We start from the raw sequence: 24,944 nt of genomic DNA, 5'->3' as shown, positions 1-24,944 counted from the left end.
TTTTAGAATGGACTATGAGAAGGAACAAAGGAGACTTCAAGCCCTCATGGAAGAAGAACCGCTTGATATAGAATATGACTACGACGATAACGAGAATGAAGTAAATCCGGAAGTTATTGATGAGAGGTCGGAAGATTCGGAAAGCGAACAAGAACAGGATTTAGAGGAAATCGGAGAAGTTTTACTGAATAATGTACAAGAAGAAAGTATTTTTATGGGAAAATATGGTACAGTGCAGAGAAAGCATCAAAGAAAAAACAAAAGGGTACGTATGAGCAAGCCTAATTTAGTAAAACAATCACATGGGCCTAATAGATTTACGAAAAAGTTGAAAGACATTTATGAAATATGGAGTTATTTCACTGATGAAGACATGATTTACATAATTTTAGAATCCACTAATAAATACATTGAAAGTATAGCAAGGCAATTTCTCTAGGGAAAGGGATGCAAAGCTTACAAACTCGTCTGAAATTTGCGCTCTTATAGGCCTTTTATATTTGGCAGGGACATATAAAGCCCATCACCTGAATACAGAAGATATCTGGCAAACTAATGGCGAAGGTATCGAAATATTTAGACTAGTTATGTCCTTATCCTGATTTCGGTTTCTTCTAACATGCATTAGATTTGATGATAAGGTCGATCGTGAAGAACGTAGGAGACTGGATAAGATGGCCGCCATCCGAGTATTTTTTGACATATTCGTAGAAAAGTGTAAATCGGGATACCGCTTTTCGCAAAAATTAACATGCGATGAAATGCTTCCTGGATTTTTAGGGAATTGCCCTTGGATACAATATATTCCAAGCAAACCCTTAAAGTATGGGCTCAAAATTTTTAGTTTATGTGATGCTGAAATGTATTATACCATAAATATGGAGGTTTATGTGGGTCGTCAACCAGATGGCCCATTTACTGTAGACAATTCCCCTAAAGAAGTTTATAGAAGAATCTGTGCGCCAATAAAGAATTCTGGGCGCAACATTACTCTAGATAATTGGTTCATTAGCATTCCTCTAATAAATGTTTTAAAAAAAGAATTTGGATTGACTGTTGTGGGCACATTAGAAAGAACAAAAGAGAAGTGCCCCCTGAATTACTTCAAGGATGTCGTCCTCTAAAATCAAGTATGTTCGCCTTTAGCGATGCATGTACCTTAGTGTCGTATATCCCCAAAAAGAAGAAATTGTATTTCTTGTTTTAAGTCTACATGATGACGACGCTATAGATAGAGAAACATTTGAACATTATAAACCATTCTGAAATTCTGACGTTTTATAACAAAACAAAAGGCGGGGTTGACGTCGTTGATCAGCTATGCTCCTCTTATGATGTTTCGCGAAAAACAATACGTTGGCCCATGGTAATTTTTAACACCATACTAAATATCGCAGGCATTAATTCGCTAGTGATTCATGCAAGTAACAACCTTGCTAATAATAAAATGCTTAGAAGAAAATTTTTGAAGCATTTAGCATTTTCTCTTATAGATGTACATCTACGGGTCCGAGCAACAGTAGACAATTTAAATAGAGATCTGAAGTAACGTATTAAGGCCATATGTAATATTCCTAACACAGACGGCACTTCAACGAATGAAGGAGTACATGGTAGATGCTACTTTTGCGACCCTAAAAAGAACCGGATAACGGCTGTTTCCTGCTGTAAATGTGAAAAGTTTTCATGCAGAGAACATACACGTTCAGTATTCGAAGAGTGCCAAATTGAACTTATTCGGATTAACTAAAAGTTTCCTTTTTTTTTGGCGTAGAAAATAGTTTTTTTAATGTTCTATCCAGTGGTTTTAACATTAGTTTACTTTTTATATTATTTTGTAATATGTTACTCTACTTATTAAACATTAATAAAATTGTGTTTTACTTAAACTGGTTCCAAATACTTTTATTAACACAAACTAAGAAGTAAAAGACCAAACGGTCGTTTCGACGGCACGCGACTACTAATTTTCAAAAATTCCTAGCGACTAGTGAAGGGTTAATACATCAACCAGTGTCCTCTCCATGCCTTCAGATAGGCTTGTCTAACCGCCACTTTTTTAATATACTTTCGGTGTACTTTATTCGTTTCAGCTGCTTGTCGGCTGTTCATAGGTCTCTCCCTGATTGCTTTAACGGCTGTACCGACATCTTCAGGACTGTAGTCCTTATATCGCCGAGCTCCCAATTTTTTTTGCAACAGCAAATGGGAGAAAATATTTTGTCGGAAATTATCCAATCTCCACGTTCTGTAGAATAATATTCAATATTTCTATATAAAAAAAATTCTAAAAATGCGGACTGAGTATCCCAGCACTCCATTTCCAAGATTTTTAAGTTGGCAACATAATAAATAAGGCAAGGGCTTCCTCAACCATAACATAACCTCACAAACGCAGTTCTCGCAAATGTAGGTCATGGTCGAAGGTTAAATTTGCAATATTTAACTGGGTCGGTAATAGTAAACAACAATCAAGGAAATAATAAAAGATATCTGGTATACACTTACAACCAGTTTAGTCGTATCCACACCCCTCGAAAACAATAATAGTAATAAACGAACACAATTGAGTAAGCCGATCGTGATAACAAAACAATATAACTTAACACAACCACGTTCGAAGACTAACTGATACGGTTCAGTGTTATGGGATATCCTTTAGATTTGTAACTAATTAAAAAATGAAAGGTAATAGCCGGCTTCTATTTTTGTGAATGATTTTTTTTTGGTATCTCCATATTAACAGATATAACGGACTTCGTCACAAAAATTAATCACTCTGTATATTAAGTGATGATTGGAAGGATAGTGTTCGATGTATGGATTATATGTTAAGATATCTATTGATACTCCAGTCGTCAGAGACGAACAAGCTGAATTTTGTTAAAAATGTCAATTTTAGGACCGCAAAAAAATTTTGTCGCTCGTACCCTGCACTTCCCTCTAAAATGTCCCTCGTAGGGAGGGAAAACGGAATCGATTCACCAAAAATCTTTAAGCCGTAGCAAAAAATGTTTCAAACAAGAAATGTAGCTGAGATCATTTTGAACAAAAATGTTCATTAACAATTTCATTTATAAGTATGTCAGCTATATTTTTTGTTTAATAATTTTTTTAACGCGTACAGATGGTTGGTAAATCCATGTTTTCCATTTTTCCCATACAAAAGGGGGTTTTAGAGGGAAGCCCGGTGGTAGGAGTGGCAAACTTTATTGAATCTTATATTCTCCGCAACATTCAGCTAGTTCGTATGATTTTTAGAGGCCAAATTTCTGACGACTGGACTATGATAAAGTGTGAGGATCTAATATGGGGGTAACTAGTAGATGATAAGATAATACTTGCGACCTTAGGTTAATTGTCTTTTTTTATGTCAATGGTGGCGTATTTTTTAGTAATATTTAAGGAGACCTAGCAATAATTTTTGAGTTTGGAGAAGTTTGTAGAGATGGTTAATAGCTGCATTTAAATTTATGGACGTGTTTTGTAGCATGCTAAATTTCTTTATTATGTGCCTGCAGTTTTAGTTAGTTATGTCTTGGGATTAATAATTTTTTTCTCTTCGAATACCTATGAGTGTTTAAATTACCCTTAAACTTAAAAGACTCTTTAAGTAATAAATTATGTTTGGTGCTATAATAGTATCCCATAAACGAATATATTTTCTTTTAAACCACTTTCTCAGAAGAAATACCGGACATAACCGACTATGAAATAAGAATGGCCCTAAATCAACTAAAAACGAATAAATGTCCGGGAGACGATAAAATTACAGTCGAAATGTTAAAAATCGGTGGAAGAAAAATAGAACAGGTATTAAATATTTTATTTAATTAAGTAATTGATGAAGGAAAGATTCCTCAAGAATGGTACAACTCCGAAGTCATTTTACTATTTAAGAAAGGAGACAAAGCAAACATCGAGAATTACCAACCAATATCCTTGCTCTCACATCTGTATAAATTACTAACTAAAATCATAACCAACCGCCTAACACATAAGCTCGATTTCTATCAGCCTATCGAGCAGGCTGGATTCAGAAAACATTTTAGTACCATAGACCACTTGCACAGCGTAAGAACACTGATAGAAAAATGCTCCGAGTATAATGTTCCAATTCATTATGGCGTTCGTCGATTTCCATAAAGCATTCGATTCCATCGAATTATGGGCAGTGCTTGAATCTCTAGAAAATGCACGTATAGATTCAAGATACACTAACATAATTAAAAACATATATGAAAATGCCACCATGCAGATAAAGCTGGACGAAAGCACAAAAACTAATCCCATAAGACTACAACGGTGAGTAAAACAAGGAGACACCATCTCTCCCAAACTATTTACCCTTGCTCTAGAAGACCTTTTTAAAAAACTAGAATGGAGCAATAAGGGTATCAACGTCGACGGATCATACTTAAACCACTTGCGATTCGCAGATGACATAGTTTTAATAGCCGATAATATCCAAGAACTAAATGATATGTTACAACAATTAATGGCAGGTTCAGGAGCGGTAGGCTTAAAAATGAACTACAGCAAAACAAAAATACTGAGCCGAGACCAGACAAATATAACAATACAAAATCTTACCATAGAAAATGTTGAACATTATATATATCTAGGTCATGTTATCAAACTAGGAAAACCAAATCAAGATGCTGAAATTAAAAGAAGAACACAACTGGCATGGGGCGCTTTCGGCAAATTAGCATATATCTTGAAAAACACCTCAATTCCTATAAACTCAAAGAAAAGGATGTATAATACATGCATACTACCAGTTTGTACTTACGGCTTGGAGACAGTAGCCCTTACCAAAAAATCTGCTAAAAAATTAGAAACAACGCAAAGAGCAATGGAACGAATCATGCTTGGAATATCACTAAGAGACAAGATTAGAAACACCGAGATAAGACGTAGAACGAAGATTAGGGATATTGTGGAAGAAATTGTAAAAATGAAATGGCCCTAGGCAGGTCACGTAGCCCGATATAATGACAACAGGTGGACACGGAAAATTCTAGAATGGAGACCACAACAAGAAGCATGGGTAGACCACAAAAAAGATGGGTAGATGACATATGAACAGTAGCAGGCAAACAGTGGATTAGATTGGCGCAAGATAGAGAAAGATGGAAGCAATTGGGAGAGACCTACATTCAGGAGTGGATGGAAAATGGTTGACAAAGAAGAAGAAGGTACGAATGGCCTCTAACGGGATATAATATTGTAATGGAATGAAGGCGTTTTACTACTGATACCATGTAATGAATAAACCTTACCACTGTATAGTTTTTGTTTTGTCCACCTGCTCCGTCACAGAAAATGTGTAGATGTTGAATAATTGGAGACAAATGATGCATAATAAAATCAAAAAAAAAACGAACACACTTCAACTGATCCCTTTTTATCAATAAACTCTGGATATGTGTAATAATAAGAATCAGCGTTTGATAACACATGGATGTTAAAAGAGTAGGAAACATTTTTTTGGAAGTCCATAGCTATCGTCTAATTCATAATTCTTTTCTATTCGTGCCCTTCTTTGGCTTTCTTTCTTCCTGTCATAAAACGCTTGAGCTCTACGAAGGTGGAGCTCTCTAAGTGCTTTTAATTTGGTTATATTAGTACGTCCACTTTTCTGTTCTGTTTCAGCTGCTTTCATTTTTGCAGTAATTTCGTCACATTGACTTCAGGTATCCGATCGCGGATAACCGAAACTAATGTTATATTTTTGTCTAACAATTTCTCTGTAACTTTGATAAGAAATTTTAACTTCCGGATATTTTTTTTTAAACAGAGAAAACATTTTTATTATATTTAAAGTTTTAGGTAAGTAGGTTTTACCTTTATTATCATGTAAGCTATAGTGACTACTTCTTGATTTAAATGACTGGATATGCTCGTGAACACTATTAAAACTACTCGACTTCAGTTTATTATAATTTATTCCGCCCCTTTTATCTTTAGGAGCCGTGCCAGACTGCTTTAACTCTTCCTGTAGATGTTGAAGTTTTGCCCCTGTAATACCATGAACTGCATAAAAAAACTTGGCACAAACTTGTACTTCTTCGTAATATTTTTTCTCATCCTCAGCATTAACAGTTGACCTTAGCTGAACTCTGACCCTATAAATATAGGCTGTATCATGATATATTGCATCGTGTACATTTTTGGCCCTAGATCGCCGCCTCTGTACGTTTAGTGTGCAAATGCAAACACTTCAAGCGTTTGCATTTGCAGAATTCACCAAAATCATGTGACTGAAGCTTCATTTTTTTCATGACTTCGTATAACCTGCCCATTTTTTCTCTTTTTAGTGGATATGTTTTCACTATCTGCCATAATTGTTTTAAATAAATTTATTAACAAAACAGAGCAGCACCAGCACGTGGTTATAACGATGTATTTACTACACTGACACGACCGTTTGTAAGACAAGGATGCCAATTATATTTTCTGGCCCTGCTGAGTGGACATTCAGTATTTCAGCCGTTTACGCGCGGACATGCACGGTTTTCTATCGATATAGGCGTTGATTGAATAAAACGATTGTAGTTAGTTTGTGACATTCGTGGTTTTCTCCCGAGACCCTTCAATTAGTTTCTCATGGGAACAAATATTTCGATCCAAACTACACATCCCCTTCTCAAAAATTAATTAGTTAATGTCTAATTTATAAAAAGCCCAAATCCGATTTTAGTTCTCAGTCACTGTTTATTTTTAATTAATTGCGATAATAAGAGATCCTTTTTTTCGTTTATTCATAGAGTCCGACTATCAATTCTTTTTCGAAGCCAGTGACTTTGTCAGAATGTAAGTGCCACAGATAATTTTTGTTGTTTTTGTGTTCGGTTTATCTATTTTATTTTACCAAACTTTTTCTTAAAGAATTTAAATTTTTATAAATTATTTTTATGATTACAAATTTAAGGAATGATAAAAATTCCTGTTTATTTGTAAAGTTAATTTTAGAATAAAACGAAACAAAATATTCATTTGATTATAATTTTTTGTTGAGGTATTAAAGTTTTGTAAAAAAGTAATTATTAATAAAATTTTTGAGTGTTAATAAGAAATGACGAATGTTCTTTAAAGACGATATAAATCATTAAGTATTTTATTGAATACAATATAATCTTTTCTTACAGCTTATGGATTATGTCGATTTTCGTGATTTTTGTTGATAATTTGCTAGCATGTTTTCTGACGTGTATTTTTCTGAAGTCGTTGAGAGATGTTTTTGTTTAGTTGATTTATTCTGGAGTTCCTTCATAAGTTTCAGGTTAAAAATCATTGGCGCTAATTTTGTTTTACAGTTGACTGTATTCCATGTTTCTTGTTCAATATTTCTTTGTCAAACCGTTATCATATCATATTTTGTTATTAAATTGATATCTATTTATTTTTAATCTACAATTTTTCTGTGTTCTATAAATATCCTTACCCACCCCCAATTAAGCTCCCTAAGTTGAGCAACGTGGTCTTCGTTAAGTATTGTGAACGAAAAGCTTTTTAACTTTTGTCAGCTTTCTCACTTTAGTTTGAGTAATTTTCGATATATTTATTTAAACAAGAGGACACTTTTTCGTACTATACAATATTACTATCACTAATAGCTAATAGTAGACTTGTTTCCGATACTGTCTATGATCTATTTCACAAAATTAAATTTTTCGGAGAGGACTTTGAGTTGGTATTTGAAATTTGGTAGTTATCCGACGCATATGCCTAATAAATAAAAAATAATTGATTTAACTTGAACAAGGCAATAAATGTGCAGTTATAATATATATTCATGTAAGCGAGGAAAGGGTACGAACTGTAAAAAAGTATAATTCGATCAATTAAACCTAACAAGCACTTTTATAAATTCCTAATTTTACCAATTGTTCAAATAGCCAATTTTATATAGTGCGCGGCATAAGTTAGGGATATTACCAATATAATGGCAATGATATTTCATTCTGCATCCAATATTTAGAAGTAGACATTTAAAATGATTAAAATTTTTAAAACAACTAAAAACTTAAGATTTTATAAAGAGAATCACACAAAAAAAACATTCTAAGTATTGACAAAGCAGCTGTACAGTCATAACCTTTATTCTCTTAAATGGGATAAACAAATATAACTGTTTACAAACTACTTGACCGATTGTGCTCATCTTTCGCAAAAGTAATAACTACATAAAAACTAACATTATTAAATGTGTCTTAAATGTTTTTATTGTTTGTTTTATTAATTATAAGCAATTAAAAAACCTGCTTACTTTCGGGTTTAATTTGCAATAATTTTTTTTATAAACATCTTTTAATTTAGGAAATCTCATTTTAAAGAGCAAGTATTTTAAAGAAAGTCGCCTGTTGAACTTTTTTATCTAGAATGCGTAGTTTTCCAAAATATTGAAATAAATGAAAAAAGTTGCTTTTTTTGCTTAAATGTTATGACGCAGTAAAAGTTTCAATAACTACGAGATAATACGCCTTTTCTATTGATTTCTCCCAGATATTCCAGTTAAAAAATAGTGCCCAGTAATTTTTCGATTTTTCAAATGATTTTCCACTTGCAACTTCAACTAGTTTCTTTAACTCGGAACAATTTATAAATTTAATTTAATTTAATTATTTATTTCTTTGAATAAAAAAAAAACAAAAACTAGTATTATTTTTTGATGTCGATAAGTTACCTTATTAATTTATAGAGTTGTATTTGGTTGCATTAATGTTTATTTTGTAAAATATCTTTTATAATGAGATTAGTAACTAATTATTAAAAATATCTTACTTTAAGATTAATTTTAAAAACCTTTTGCAATTATCGCAGTTACGCCAATACCCGTATCCAAAAATCTCCCTTTTGCACCTCGCCGAAACGAATGAGAGGTGCCGATATTGTCCTTTATGAGAATTTAACGGTACTTTAGATTTTGTATCTTTATAGACCTAATTCTTCGTAAATCTTTAATCTTTTTTATTCCTTAAAAGAAGTACAGAAACATGCAGATGGCTGCTTTGTTAGAAATTTGAGAGCAATCGTCATTTTTTTGGGAACAAAGAACATTTAGGCCCTTTTTTTAGAGCTAGGAAGGGTGTAATAAAATTTATTAAACTTCTTACAAATAGTTTTAATTTAAAGATAACGTTTCCCTCAATATGGTACAGTTATTTGCTTTTTTGCTTCCCTTTTTAAAAAATATCGTTATGTTTATATGTTTCCGCCCAAAATGAAAATAAGTCGGTTCTTGTTAAGAGGGAATTCTTTAAGTGGGGATGATCCTGTTCTAAGTTGTTTGATCTAACACCCGGGTAGATAGAAATATATATCATAAATTATTAACTTCAGTGACTAGGTGTGTGGTCACCTGTTACAAGCAAGTAGGTTTAAAAGTGTTTTCTCGGAAAATTGTGAATTTGGGTATGTACACTTTATATTTAAATTAAAAATCTGGCAGACGCTATTCCTATAGATGCAAAGAAGAGTTGGAGACGAAGGTGGTTCAGAAATATAATTCAATTCATATAATTAAGAGAAAAGTTTAAAATTCTTAAATTATTGTTTAAAGTTAAAGTAAAAGTTTTTAGTATTATCAACTTTAACCTATTAACTTTTTATATTGTAAGTAACATTTTTGTTCCAAACAGTAATTACGGTTCGCTACAATAAAGGTGGCCACACACTAAAATCGACGGCAAAGTGGCGTTGGTGAATAAATATCGTTTTAATTTTCGGCTGTAAGAAAACTCGGAAAACGGGACTTACAACGAAAAGTAATTCGGTAAAAGTGACCCACATATAAACACCGATAAGGGTCGGAGATTCGACGGGTTGACTGGTCGACGATTCTTTTCGCGGTGTAGGACAGGGAAGGAGATAAAAAGCGAAATAACAAGAAAAGTCCAAGGAAAATATTTTAAAAATGGACGAACACTCTACAGATAAAAGAAAAAAAAAAGAACTGGAGAAAATATGGATTTTTTTGTAAACAGCAAAAAAACACCAAGAATTCCTACAAAAAGCCAAACAACTGAATCTGAGAAATTAGACCAGTTATTAATAATGATGAAAAAAATTAACACAACTTAAAAAGATATTAAGCAAGAACAGAAAGAAATAAAAACTGAAATAAGAGAAATTAAAGACCAACAAAACAAAACAAACGAAGCTCTACTAAAACTGACAGTAGAAAACAATTAATTAAAAAAAAAGAAAATCAGGATATAAGAAAAGCGAATTCAGAAATAAGGAGAGAGTTACAAGAAATGAAAAAGCAGTCAAAATAATCGAAAAAAATAGAAGAAAAAACAACATTGTAATAAATGGTCTAAAAATGGATACAAATGAACCAAGCAGCCTAAAAGAAAGAATAAAAGGACTTGTTAATAAACATCTTCAAATTAATATTACACCTACAACAGTAAAAAAATAGGCGAAAATACATGCGTAATAGAATTAAGAAATGAAGAGAAAAAATACGAGATCATGGCAAAAGAATATAAACTAAAAAACGTCGTAGGAGAGAAAGTATTCCTCAATGATGACTTGACTAGAGATGAAAAAGAAAAGCAGAAACCCCTAAGAAATTTTGCAAAAAACGAAAAAGAGAAAGGCAAAGACATCAAAATTGGTTACAACAAGGTTTTAGTAAACCAAAAAGAATGGAGATGAAACAAAATAAAAAAGGAACTGGAAAAACATCCAAAAAACTAGAAAACTACACCCACAAGAGGAATATTGATAACGACCAAAGCAACGGAAAAGGTCTGACAATGACAACCAGGGCAATGAATAGAAATAAAACCAAAATAAAAACCAAATAATGGAAAGATGAAGAAAACATTTCAAAGAGCTAACTCATACAGACAAAGACAACATAGTAGAGATATAATAGTCTCCCGTTTTATACCGTTCGCGGCTTTGGGAGTATAGCAGGGTAGTCTGCTATATCTAGCTCCTACGGTATACAAGGAAGGTAACATGGCCAGTGCTACGCTTCAACCGCCTATTATTACCCCTGGTTTTACCCAAGGTACTCATTTTATTCAGGCTGAGTCGACCTGGGGCCTATAGACATTAAAAATGTCTAGTTGTTCTTGCCGGCGGTAGGATTCGAACTCCGGACCACCGGCATGCGAGGCAAGTATCCTACCGCTTGCGCTACGCAGGCCCCATGGTGGAGATACAAGAAATAAATAAAGAACAAAAAGTAGAACCCATAACAACAGAGGAACTAGAAAAGGCAATTGGAAGAGTTAAATTGGGCAAAGCACCAGGCAAGGATCATATCACCCCGGAAATGATAAAATTCATGGGAATAGAGGGAGTGGGCAGCATGAAAGAACTAATGAATGATATCATAAAGAGAGCAGAAATACCACAGGACTGGAAAAAAGACATTATACTACGAATAAACAAAAAGTGCTAATAGAGAAACTGTAATAATTACTGAGGTATTAATATATCAAGTATTCCTGGGAAGCTATTCACAAGAATAATAGAAACAAGAATAAAAACCCAAATAGAACCAACTATGGAAGATACACAATGTGGATTCAGGAAGGACAGAAGCACGCAAGACCACATATTTACAATAAGACAAATAAGTGAGAAAGTAATCAATAAAAATAGAGAAATACATATATGCTTTATTGATCTGGAAAGGCCGTTTGACAGAATACAAAGAAAGAACGTATGGATGACTTTAAAGGAAAGAGGAGTTGACAGGATAAGAATTGATGTAATAAAGGATATGTACAATAATAATATAAATACGGTGAAAACCAAGAACGAGGAATCTGAAAAATTTACTTCAAGTCAAGGCGTCAAACAGGGATGCGTGTTGAGCCCACTGCTGTTCTCAGTGGTACCAGATGAAGCAATAAAGAAAGCCAAGAGAATAATGAAAAAACTAATATTAGGATACTGGCAAATGAAACAGACTCAACTATCAGAGCTTCTATTTGCAGACGACATGGTTTTGATAGCAGAAAACAGAGAAGACCTACAGAACAACCTTGAAATTCTAGAAGAACAACAAAAACAATGATAATTTCAAATAAGAGAAAGACACACTCAATACAATTAAACGCAAAACAACTAGAACAAGTGGAACAGTTTAAATACCTAGGAGTAATAATTGAATCAAACGGTAATCAAGACATGGAAATAAATAAGAGAATGGGAGGAACAGGAAGCTTCTTTAACACTATGAAAACAACATTTTTGGAAAAAAAAAGAAATACCGGAGAAGGTAAAAACGGCAGTCGTTAAATCAGTAGTTAGACCTACAATCATGTATAATAGCGAGTCATGGACATTGACTGGGAGACAAAAATCTCGAGTCAATGCTATGGAAATAAGGTTCCTGAGGAAAATAGCAAACAGAAAGAGGACAGACAAAATACGAAACGAAACAATCAGACAAAACCTAAAACTAGAACCAATAAACGAAAAACTAGTAGAGTGGCAACTAAGATGGTTCGGACACGTGTGCAGAATGTCGAATGAAAGATTAACAAAACGAGTGTTTGAAACGAGAGTGCAAGGGAAAAACAAACGAGGAAGACCAAAAGTTAGGTGGGTAGACGAAATCAGAAAAGAAGTTGAGAAGAAAGGATTGACATGGGAAAGTGCACGAAATCTAACACAAGACCGGAAAGTATGGAGACAACAGTGCAAAACTTATCTCCACAAGCTTTACAGCTAACGGTAGAAAGGCTTAGGACTAAGTAAGTAAGTAACTTCAGTGTTTGGTGCTAAAGTTGAATACAGTTTAAATTCAGTGCGATTTAAGAGGCAACATCATTTAGAGTTACTGTACAACATTTTCCTGATCGGTGGTTAAAGCTAACTACCGATGCAATCAGATCCTCTAACAAAAAGCGATTTCATCAATTGCACTTTTCAGAACTTTCATTAACTTTCATATATTTTCAATAATAAATATTAATTACAAACATTCATTATTTATACAAAAGCTGTGCGAGTAGCTTCTTGTGAACCAAGTGCGGGTTGGTCCTGATTTAATTTTTGGTAAAACTGGTTTTTATAATCTTGTCTCTGTTCTTCTGCAACTATATTGTAAATTAGTTTAGTATTATTTTGTAGTTGCTATAAATTATTACTTTTAAAGACAATTATTTCGACATAAGCCTAAAACATTAAGGAGAGATATTTATATGATCTACTCTTTTGGATATTTTTTAAAAACATCATATTCTCTTTAACGTTATATTTTATTTATATGTGCATGTAATTATGTCTATTATATTAAAAGATTTTGCATTTTTTTACATGTTACGGTAGATTTATTTGTATTTCTTGTTTTTGGAATTCACCTGTCTCCTGATTCAGTTATTGAATATATTTTGTTTTGTTTACCTACTGAATTTTATTTATGTACTCCTAAGTTTCCTGATAATAGAGTATCTCTGAATATTTGCTAATAAAAATATTTAACTATCACAATATTTTCGACCAGAAGAAATATCAGGCTGTATATGTTTGTAGGTAAGTAGGTGGACAAATTTCACCGAACATATTATTTATTATTTGTTTATGTAGTGCGTTGACCACCTTTATTTAATAATTACCTGTTAACATCTTTTCTTGTATTTGGTCCCAGAACCTAATTATCTCTCCTTATCTATTTTCGTTTCTAAGGTTTATTAATTTTTCCCTTGTAACCCAAAAAGTTAATTGGAGCCCTTTTTCTTATCTTCTTTTATGTTTGGTAATTTTACCTATCTCTTTTGTTATCTATTTCTCTGTGTTTTCTAATCTATCTTATCCTGTCTTATCTTTATTGTTTCTTCTGTGGGATCGATTCCTGGTTGCAAAAGCTAGTTTCGAACCCCCGACTCGCTCTCCACCAACTATCTAGCTGCTGTTCGCAGTATCTCTATTTTTGACCTTTCTAGCACCATCCAAAAAGATTTCCAAGGTTATAATTTAATACTAAAATATATCCCTAACTTGTACATCGCAGTTTAAATTATATCTCTTACATTATTATAAATACATTTTAACATGTAACAAAAAGAAATCGTATACTTACTTGATTATATAAAATAGTTCCTAGAATACAATCAATAAGAAGCTGCATCGTAAATCCAATTATATAAACAATACTGATAATAATTTCGGTAGGCGAAATGTCATTCTGTTAAAATATAGAAAATATTAGTACGTATTATGATATGGTAAGCTAGAACAATATGACACAAAAATCTATGAGAAACTTTTCCCTGGAAAGAAGAAGCACGAGCTCTGATATAGTATTAAATCATTTTTAATACCAAATATTGTGTTCCTTAACTTATCTTTTCTAATATTTTTCTAGAACGTAGAACTGACTGGACTCCGGTACAACAAAGGTTCACAGATGTCGGTTTTTAGTTAATTTGAATAATACACATTTGTATAATATACAAGATGTTAATAAATAAGTATAATAAAAATAAGAAAGCATTATAGTAGACAATTATAGAAAAAAAAACTAATTCGGTTACAAACAGAAGAAATTTGGTATTAGTTTAATAAGTATAAGAAGAATTTAATATAATTAGTGAAATGTAAGATACCTTTGCGTTCCCCAACAATGCCAACTTTTTAACTACATTAAAACAGTCAGTAATCGTCAGTAAGTTTGTTGGCTATATTATTAGTTAAATATAAAACTTAATAAAATATACTTTTCTAGAAAACTAAATTTTATTATAGGTATCATTGATAACAACAGTGATATAGAGCTTCTGAATTCGTTGCTGATATCTTAATCGGATACGCTTTTTTTGTCTAAGCTTATCACTGACAATATTGAAAGGTGCTCAACAATGAAATATGTACCAGTATAAAGTTTTCGTTATGGATTAAATTATTATTAATATTAGAACAAAGCTCCGTTTGTTAAACCAGCTTAACTAACTCATTGTAAAACACAATTTTTCTAAAACTTTATTTTTAACAGTGAACTAATTAAACGGACAACTAAACTGCGATTGTAAAACTAACTCATAAAAATTTTACTGTAGTAGTGTGCATTTTAAACTATTTTGGTTAGATTTAGAAACATTGTATCCACGTTAACGTATTGTATTAATTAAATCTAAAGCAAAGCAATGTACCCATTCCACTACATATTATTTTAAAATATTAAGATAGAATTGCTATGCTAAACATAATTTATGAAGCTACTTACTAAATAAGTTATCCGAAGGATGCCAAAACAAATAGCACATATGCTATAGGCCAACTGGCACAGTTCCAGTGGATTCAAGGTTTTATTTATCGTGTTTGTGTATCTGAAAATGGTATAAGGAAAATATTATACAAGATGGCGTTAAACGGTAAGATTTTCTAACATTTTACTTCTAATTGCTAAATGGTTAAGTTTCTAATGAAACGACTTTTTAAAATACACAATAAAGACACAGAAATAACGATTCGGATTAAATGAACAATAATTGGTTTTCGACTGTTCGTCTGTGGAAGTGTGTTTGAGTAATAAGAAAATATTAATTCTGCATATTTTTCGGCATTATAAATATTATGTGATTTTCTTGTCTTAATTGCAGATTTTAATATAGAATTTTTTATGTAAGTTTACGTATCTGGACATCTAATGGTCATTGACATGGAAACCAAAATACTGTTTACCTATTTGTTTAAATTTTACAAAGCTAAAATTAGTTGTTATACGTACAATAATTATATAGAGAGTGGAACAGCCAGACGTACTCAATTCAATAATAAATAAATGAGGGCGTGTTAAAAAAGGGTTTCGGTGTAGCAGCATTTTTTTGTCAATAAAAACTTTTCATACAAAATGTGCCATATAACGCCCACTAATACCAACTTTCTTATTTTAAATACAACATCCTATATAATTTTCAATTCTTGGATTCCCCAAAATATTCTAAACATGTAAGTGCAATGTCCTATAATACCTATCCTTAATAATTTCGGAAATATTCCACAAGAACTAAAGCGCTCTAAGATGATAGCCATACTAAAGCCAGGCAAACCCGCCGACAACCTAAAAAACTACAGACTAATTGCGCTTCTCTCTGTCATCTACAAACTATTAGAGAGGCTTATATATAATACAATCAGTACAGAACTGTTCCAGGCGATCCCAGTCGAACAAGCGGGTTTTCGACCAGAACGAAGCTGTGCAGACCAGGTAATGTCACTCACCACCTACATCGAAGCGGGTTTCCAAAGAAGACTTAAAACTTCAGCGGCATTTGTTGATCTCTCGGCAGCTTACGATACAGTATCGAGAGAGAGCCTTATATACAAAATTCTCCGTGCAATCCCCTGTAAACCAATAACACGCCTAATAGATAGCATGCTCAACGACCGAATGTTTCAAGTAGTGATGGGCACAGATATCAGCCTACCAAAGAAACTTAAGAATGGCCTACCACAGGGGTCAGTGCTCTCTCCACTACTATTTAGCTTATACCTAGCAGATATGCCGGAAACACAATCAAGAAAGTTCGGATACGCCGATGACTGGGCCCTTGCTACACGATGCAGAATACTAGAAACGTCTGAAGAAGTTCTGACGGCAGACTTATATATATTGGGCCAATATTTTCGCAAGTGGCGACTTCAACCAAATGCATCCAAAACAGAAGTTAGTTGCTTTCACCTGAACAATAAACTTGCTGGAAAGGAACTCAACATACGGTTTGAAAATACCACACTTACCCACAACAAAACACCGAAGTACCTGGGCGTAAGACTAGACAGAACGCTGTCATTTAAAGAGCATTTAACAAAAACTGCCCAAAAGTTGAGTACAAGAAATACCATTATACAGAAGCTCTGCGGTACCACCTGGGGAGCATCTGTTTCCACTCTCCGCTCTACTGCCTTAGCCCTTGTTTTCTCGACCGCTGAATATTGTGCTCCAGTCTGGCTACACAGTCCACATGTAAAAAAGGTCGACAATCAGCTGCACAGCACTATGAGGATGATAACTGGTACAATTAAATCAACTCCCACCCAATGGCTTCCAGTATTAAGTCACATCCCACCTCCACATTTACGACGAGTCGACGCACTTACACGTGAATACAAAAAGATCATGAACAATATAAACCTGCCGATCCACCAAGATACCGAGGATGCACGAAATACCCGTCTCCGTTCTAGAAAACCACCAATGAAAACGGCAAGAATGATACATGAGGAGTTCAACATCACGAATGCATGGTCTCAAGAATTGAACGAATGGCAAAATAACATGCCCTGCATTACCCACAAGCCACCAGGTTTTGATCTTCCACGCAAAACATGGTCCACTCTAAATAGGATCCGAACCAGACATGGCAGATGTGCATACATGCTACACAAATGGGAAAAGAACCCGTCTCCTCAATGTGACTGTGGGGAGAATCAAACCATCGACCACATTATTCAAGAGTGTCCCTCAAGATCCTACAATGGTAGTCCTGAAGACTTCCTGTTTGCAACTTCAGAGTCAATTGATTATATAAATACACTTGATGTTTGTTTGTAACTATTTAAAGTTTGTCAAATACCTATATTACTAGTGTTTGTGTATTTGTTCTAAATGTGTTGTAATTGCCATACGATAAATAAATAAATAAATCGGAAATGTCAGGTGTTTTCAGGTTTTTTGAAAAAAAGACCATTAAAAAAAAAGAAAACCATCTGAGTATAAAAATTTGCTATAACACAATAGAAAACTAATAAGTAAGACTGTTTATTTTTTTATAATGTAAAAACCAAAAAAATTCATTAATGTGCATATAAAAGAAGATCAAAATGTTCCTCACGAAAGTCTTGACAATATCCTAATCTTAAATAGAAATGTCTTCCAAAGTTACTCAACATCTCAGGTGTGACCGATGTAATTTAAAGCTTTAATCGTCTCCTCAAATCATTTTAGTCTAGGGATTTAGTTTTGTATACAATATTTTTAACATATTCCTACAAGAAGTCTAATGGCTTCAGATCAGGAGATTGTACCTGCTATTCCATTGATCCTCGCCTCCCTATCCACCGATTTCGAAATATTTGGTTGAAGCACTACCTAGCATTGATTTGTTATTGGGGTGCTGCTTCATATTACTGAAATTATATTATATTCGCTAGAACTTAAGTTTGCTGGGTTAGAATATATGTTTTTTAAAGTTGGTATGACAATATTTTGGAAAAGTGCTAAATAATTACTGCTAATTAAATTACCATCAATAAAAAGGAACATATAATATGATCTTCAACAATTCCTGATCATACATTAAACTTTTCAGCATATTCTATATGTTTTTTTCTAATCCAGTAAGGATTTTCTCTAGACCAATAGCAGTAATTCTAAGAATAATCATACGCATAAAGTAAAAAGTTAGTCTTATTAGAAAACAAAACATGTTCTCATTGGACCACATTGTTACCGTACATTGCCATTATTTCTTCACAAAAATACATTCTTTTATCAAAGACTCTACGATTTGTTTGGCCCATATAGGATCGGGGACAGTCTGCACAAGCAATTAAACTTCGCGTTGTTCATTTGGAATGTTGTCCTTGATTGATCGGACAAGAGATGAAAGTTTTTATTGTGGGGTAAATATATTCTTTATTCCTCTTGACTTAAGACTTTTGTCAATTTTGTCAGTGACTGCTTTGATGTAATTTAATGAAAGGAAGAAAAGCTTTCATACGATGAGGATCTGAGTCTTTGGGTTGAGATTGAGTGGGAGATTGATTCTGGATGCCCCTATTGATGTAATTTTTGCGGTAACAGTTTTGGATGAAGGCTTGTTTTAAACTAGAGAGCTCAGCTGGCCTACTTGCATCATCGCAAAGGCATATTGATCTGGAGACAAGTCTATTAATGACTGAATTAATTTGTAAAGAGGGATGATGAGAGTTGGCATGCAAGTAAAGATTTGATAAATAGAGTGACGAAAACCTTGGGATTAATTTTTCTTTATGATAATGTCGAGAAACGGTAGGGATGAATCCGTTTTTACTTCTATCGTGAACTGGATTTTAGGATACATACCACTCAGATGGGTTTAAAAAAAGTCACAAAAACATCCATGTTATGGGAATAAAGAAAGTATCGTCAACATATCTTAGACACGTCAACATGGGTTTGAGCATTGATGTGGATAGTACTCGGGTCTCGAAGTCTTCAATAAAGATATTGGCAATTACTGGAGTTAGTAAGGAGCTCATTGGGGCACCATTTTTTTTGTTTGTAAAATTAATTTTTTAAGAAGAAATAAGTGTTGGACATACTATGTATAATGAGAGATAAGTCGTCTTGCTGGATATTGTATTTAGTTTTTAGAATGTTAAGAGTTTCGCCTACAGAAATGTTTACAAAGAGTGAAACGATTTTAAAACTTACTAATATGTCTGATGGTTAGATAGGGTATTGTTTAAGAAGTTTGATGTGAAATGAATATAATTTTTGACAAAGGATAAAGTATTTTTAGTTGGAGGTTGTAGAGTTTTGGCTAAGAAATTGGCCAATGGTTGTGTAGGGCAGTTGTATTTATAGACAATATGAAGTCGAAAAATACCGGGTTTGTGAATTTTGTGTAGGCCATATATTTGAGGTGTTCTGGAAGACTTGTCACGAGAAATTAGAGTTTGTTTTATGTCAACACGAAAAGAAGTTTTTTGTTCCTTGTGCAGACTGCCTTCAAAATAGCATTTATGAACATTCCATTCCTCTTCTATAAACAAGAATTGTCCGAGAAGTCAAACTAATTGACAAAAGGCCAAATTATCTTAATAAAAGAGATGACGGCATACGGTTACCTTAGCCTTGGACACCTCTCATTAAGAAAATATTGCCTGCCCCACCAGTCTTACAAAATCCTACTGTCAGAAATGTTCACGTCAACCGCCGTGCCTATTCTCGCTCCAATCTCTACGGTGACCCTTACGCCAACCTCCACCCAAAACACGTCACCATTGACGGTATAAATGAACCATCCTCTATTCCCAGTACCAGTAATGCATTGCTTAGTGATCCGTGTAGTAGTGTCTAGAGACTGGGAAGACTGCGACCTCGGAAGCCCTGAAGAAGACATCGAATAGGATGTCGAAAGCTTGGTGCAATGATAATCGGCGTTGTTCAACCCGGAAGACTGTTCAGTTTTTAATATTAATTCCTTTGTAGTATTAATCTTAGCTTTAGGTTTAAGATATATATATATATATATATATATATATATATATATATATATATATATATATATATATATATATATATATATATATATATATATATATATAAATCAAGGATCACTCGAAGAGTGGTGGGTTTTTCGGTCAAAAGATGGGGAATAAGGCGAAGAAGGTGGTTACTCCATCTATTTATTTAAAGACGTTTTGATCTCTGATCAGAGAGCATCATCAGTTTATCTAAAAAGAATAATATGGAAACACCAAACATCCATAGAGAAGTTAATACAACAGTGTTACCTCAAAAAGACATGTAGCAGTCAAAGGTATAAAATGTAAAAAACTTGAGACATTGAACCATTGAATCGTTAAGTTGTAGAAACAATCAATTAAAACTAAGTACAGTTAACAATTTAACACAGACTTAGAACAGCAAAAGAGACATGTGGTTATTATACACGTAATTAAAAAAAAAGTACGTAAAAAACTTATGTAAAAAACTAGTATTGGCCGAAAAACTTACAAGATCAACACATCAACCTTTCAACAATGGAATATTAATTTAGTGTAATTTGTGTTTTACTTTGAGTAACATTATTAAAATGATTGCAAAAGTTTTGTAGTAGTAATCTTGTCAAAATGTATTAAAAGTTACCACAAAAAGCTTCTACACTTCTCAGAAACACTCGACGAATTGGACCTTTTTAAAGCACAACGAACCGTCCCGTGGAAGACAGTGTCCTATAAGTCCAAAAATAGATGAAATAGCCACCTTCTTTGTCTTATTTTCCACCTTTTGACCGGATATATATATATATATATATATATATATATATATATATATATATATATATATATATATATATATATATATATATATATATATATATATATATATATATGTGTACATGTGTGTGTGTGTTAATATGGACAAAAATCAAAAACTAGTAAACAAAGCAAGAGACGTAAATGCTTGAGGACATATTGACCAAACAGTTATTGATTCCTAAGTTACTTTCCCGAAATTAGTCACGGTTATAAACATTATGTATCTGTAATATTTGTTGGTTGTAGCATTTCGCAATTCCAATTACACAAATTGTTATAGATAACAAGTAATTTACATGATTAATTTTTGGTAACCAATTAATTATCGCTCGTTAATAGGAAGCCAAACTATGAAGAGCAAAACAATTCAAACAACCGATGATTACATATTTTGTGTAATAGGAGTTTAAAGATCAATCATGCAACTGCCTTAATAAAAAGATAACGACCAAATTTTCTGTTTTTGTACTTAAAATTACAACCAAGACAAAATATAGTAATTAGAAAAACGAGGTCACAATAATTGGTAGTCTTAAAATAACCAAAGAAAAAATAATCTAAAAAAGTCGTAAAGTAACCTTTAAGACCAAAATACGGCTCGTAATAGCTTAGTTTTACTAGTTTTTCTATATGATGTAAAATTGTCAGCTCTCAAAGCGACGCAAAAGTCTCATAGATACATTTATAAAGAGTATAGAATAGTTCTGTTGAAGATGAATGCTTATTTTTCATGGGCTAGTATATACTAAGACAACAATAAAAGATAAATAAAGCAAGTAACAGAACAAATAACAGACCTTTGAGCTCGTTTTTGAAGGAAAATATCAAAAACTTAGCCAAACAAGAACGTGAAGCTGAAAGATGTAGACGAGGATTCCCTATAAATTAACCACATATATTTTGCGTTTGTGAATGTGTAGTTAAATAAGTATAGACATAACTTCTTTATCTTCTTTTTTAGTAACACGTGATTGAAAAACCATTTGTTTAACGTTTTTTGTTCAACTTTAATTTATAATGCAGAGCATTCTATAATAAAGTTAACATCAACAGAAAGAAATTCAAGGCGACCACGCGACAATGAAGTCAGAATTGAGACCTATTACCAACAAAGAAAGATGCATTGAATAGATGGGGACATACTTAAATCGAGCACTTAATAGAGAGGAAGAAGAAGAAAACCTGGAAGATGAAAGATATGAGGTTAAGGGAATAGACCAGAGGGAAAAGGAACCATCAACGATTCTTGAAGTTAAAGATACAGTTAAAAAACTAGCCAGGAACAAATCACCCGGAATAGATAATCTCCCAGCTGAACTAAATAACGAAGGTACACGTTACCACAATGGCATTACATCAGCTTATAAAAGAAATATGGACACAGTCATCCCTCCTCGATGATTGGAATATTGAAATACTTTACACCATACATAAAAAAAGCTATCTTTAAATACCTACTGTAACCACTGAGAAATTACTCTTTTAAATGCAGCGTATAAAATATTTTCCACAGTAGTATGTCACCGTATGGCACATATTCGATAATTCGTCAATCGTCAATTCATTAGATTGCAACATTTTATTAGATTTTTTTAATCTTACAAAAAACACTGGAATATGGCATTAATACTGTTCACATATTTATAGACTACAAAGCAGCCTACAACTCTGTAAATAGAAGAAAAATGTTCAAAGCAATGAAACAGCTAGAAATACCAAATCAGTTGGTAAATTTACCAAAACCAACTTTGAAAAAGTTGAATGTAGAGTAAGAATTCAGGTGAACTATCTAAACCTTTTAAAACAAATAACGGACTGCGTCAGAGAGACCCTCTCTTCTGTATACTCTTGAATCTAGCTTTGGAAAAAGTGAAACGTATGTCGCAAATCACAACCATTGGTCCAATATATAATAAATCAGTGTAAATCCTTGGCTATGCTGACGATACCAATATTGTTAAGAGAACGGAAAACGCTGTACCAGAGGCATATATAGCATTAAAAGAATCAGCTATAAAAATGTTTTTATGATAAACACCAACAAACAACAATTTGTATACCTGGGAGCGCTCAACGCTGAAAATAATACTCGTATTACCGCAGAGATAAACCTCTGAATTTACACGGCCAATAGATGCTATTTTGGCCCCAATCTTTTTCTTAAATCCACAATTATATTGTGGAAATACAAAAACAAAACTTTTTAAAACAATGATGCGCCTAGTCGTAACATATGGTTCAGAGACCTGGAGTCTAACAAAATGTAACAAAACATGTTAGGATATTTCGAAAAAAAAGTACTAAGGCGAATTTATGAAGCAGCGAATGACAATAGAGTGTAAAGAAGAGAATACAACTTCGAACTTTATAGAATATACTAGGAACCACATATCGTAAAACATATTAAGATAGAACGTCTGAGGTAAATAGGGCATGTAACGCGGATGAAACAAAATGACCCAGCTAGAAAAACGCCCCTTGATAGACCCGTTGGTCGGATAAGAAGAGAAAAACCCAGAACAAGTTTTCTTGATAATATCGATGAAGACATGAATGATGATGAAGATGATGATGATGATGATGAGGTTGTGATATCACGATATGTTTAATAGAATAATTACTAAAAGGAAAAAGATCATTTCAAGTAAATTTTTTATTTCTTTTTATTTTTTCCCCAATAATTAATGTCGATTTCGTTTTCCGTTGTTATTCTATTACTTTTGTTTATGCTCTCATATTTTACTGACATATGAGTAGTTCTTTTGTTGTCTCTTATGATCTAATTCAGTTAATTTATTCCACTTTTACGCCATTTTTGGGTTCTTTCCATATAATCGTTTCCTAAATGGACTGAGTTTTGTGTTAAAATATCTAATACTTGCAGTGAATGAAAATCAATCTTTTAAGATATTATAGTTAAATGCAGCTTTGTGATATGTTGTAATATTTTATATAATCGCTAACTAGAACTAAAATCGACTATGGTTGCATATGTTACGATGCTGCATGTAAAACCACTCTAAAAAAACTAAACAGTATTCAATTTACAGCTTTGAGATTAGCACTGGGAGCTTTTAAAACTAGTCCGGTTAGTAGTATGCAAGTTCTAACTGGAGAACCTCCCTTACATATAAGACGATAGCATCCTTGAACTACATAGCAAAAATATCATCCCAGAAACAGCATCCTGTATTTTTCCACATCAGCAAACCTGGACTTTCTCCTAACAATAAGACCAAAAACTCTACACCACTCAAAGAAAGAATAAAGCTCACAACTTTCGATATGAATCATCTCAATGTATCGCTAAATATAAATGCAAACTATCCCCCATGGACAAGCCAACCATTAACTATTGACGTAATACTTACCAAGTATCCCAAATCAACTACAAATTCCACAATAATTAAATCTCTGTTCATGGAAATTCTAGACCACTATCCTAATTATTTACAAATCTTTTCCGATGCCTCTAAAACTCCAAATGGTCACGCTGCTGCCTACTACTGTAAAGAAAATTCTTATAGCATATTGATACCAACCAACTGCAGTATACTAACAGGTGAGGCTACAGCTATTTTGGAAGCCCTAATCTTCTTCGAAAAGAGTAGAACGATGAAGTGCATTATCGTAACAGACTCATTAAATGCATTACTGGAACTGAAACAAATATATACCAACAACCCTATTATACAGAGTAGAAAAAACGAACTAGAAAAATTTCGATCATTAGGAAAGGAAGCTTCTTTTATTTGGGTACCTTCACATACAGGTATTTACGGAAATGAAAAAGCAGACCAACTGGCTAAAAAAAGTCGAATGAACTCAAAACATCCTCCAAAATTTAAGACATATCCGTACATCGATCTAAAAAACCTGGTTAAAATCCACTGCATTAACACTTGGCAAAATTATTGGAAAAAATTAGGTACTAA

The 24,944-nt window shown here is 33.0% G+C and overlaps 1 protein-coding gene across 1 annotated transcript in view; it reads right to left on the bottom strand.

Moving 5' to 3' along the window:
* LOC140447802 (odorant receptor 98a-like) overlaps positions 1-24,944 on the bottom strand; it is an 88,901-nt gene that overhangs the window by 47,193 nt on the left and 16,764 nt on the right. The window contains exons 2-3 of the mRNA XM_072540667.1: positions 15,203-15,305; positions 14,060-14,164 (exon numbers count right to left, since the gene is read on the bottom strand). Coding sequence (XP_072396768.1) covers positions 14,060-14,164; positions 15,203-15,305 — 208 coding nt within the window. The remainder of the gene's footprint in view (positions 1-14,059; positions 14,165-15,202; positions 15,306-24,944) is intronic.

This window comes from Diabrotica undecimpunctata, chromosome 8, assembly GCF_040954645.1.
Source record: "Diabrotica undecimpunctata isolate CICGRU chromosome 8, icDiaUnde3, whole genome shotgun sequence".
NCBI lineage: Eukaryota > Metazoa > Arthropoda > Insecta > Coleoptera > Chrysomelidae > Diabrotica > Diabrotica undecimpunctata.
This window is presented reverse-complemented; position numbering and strand designations above follow the sequence as displayed.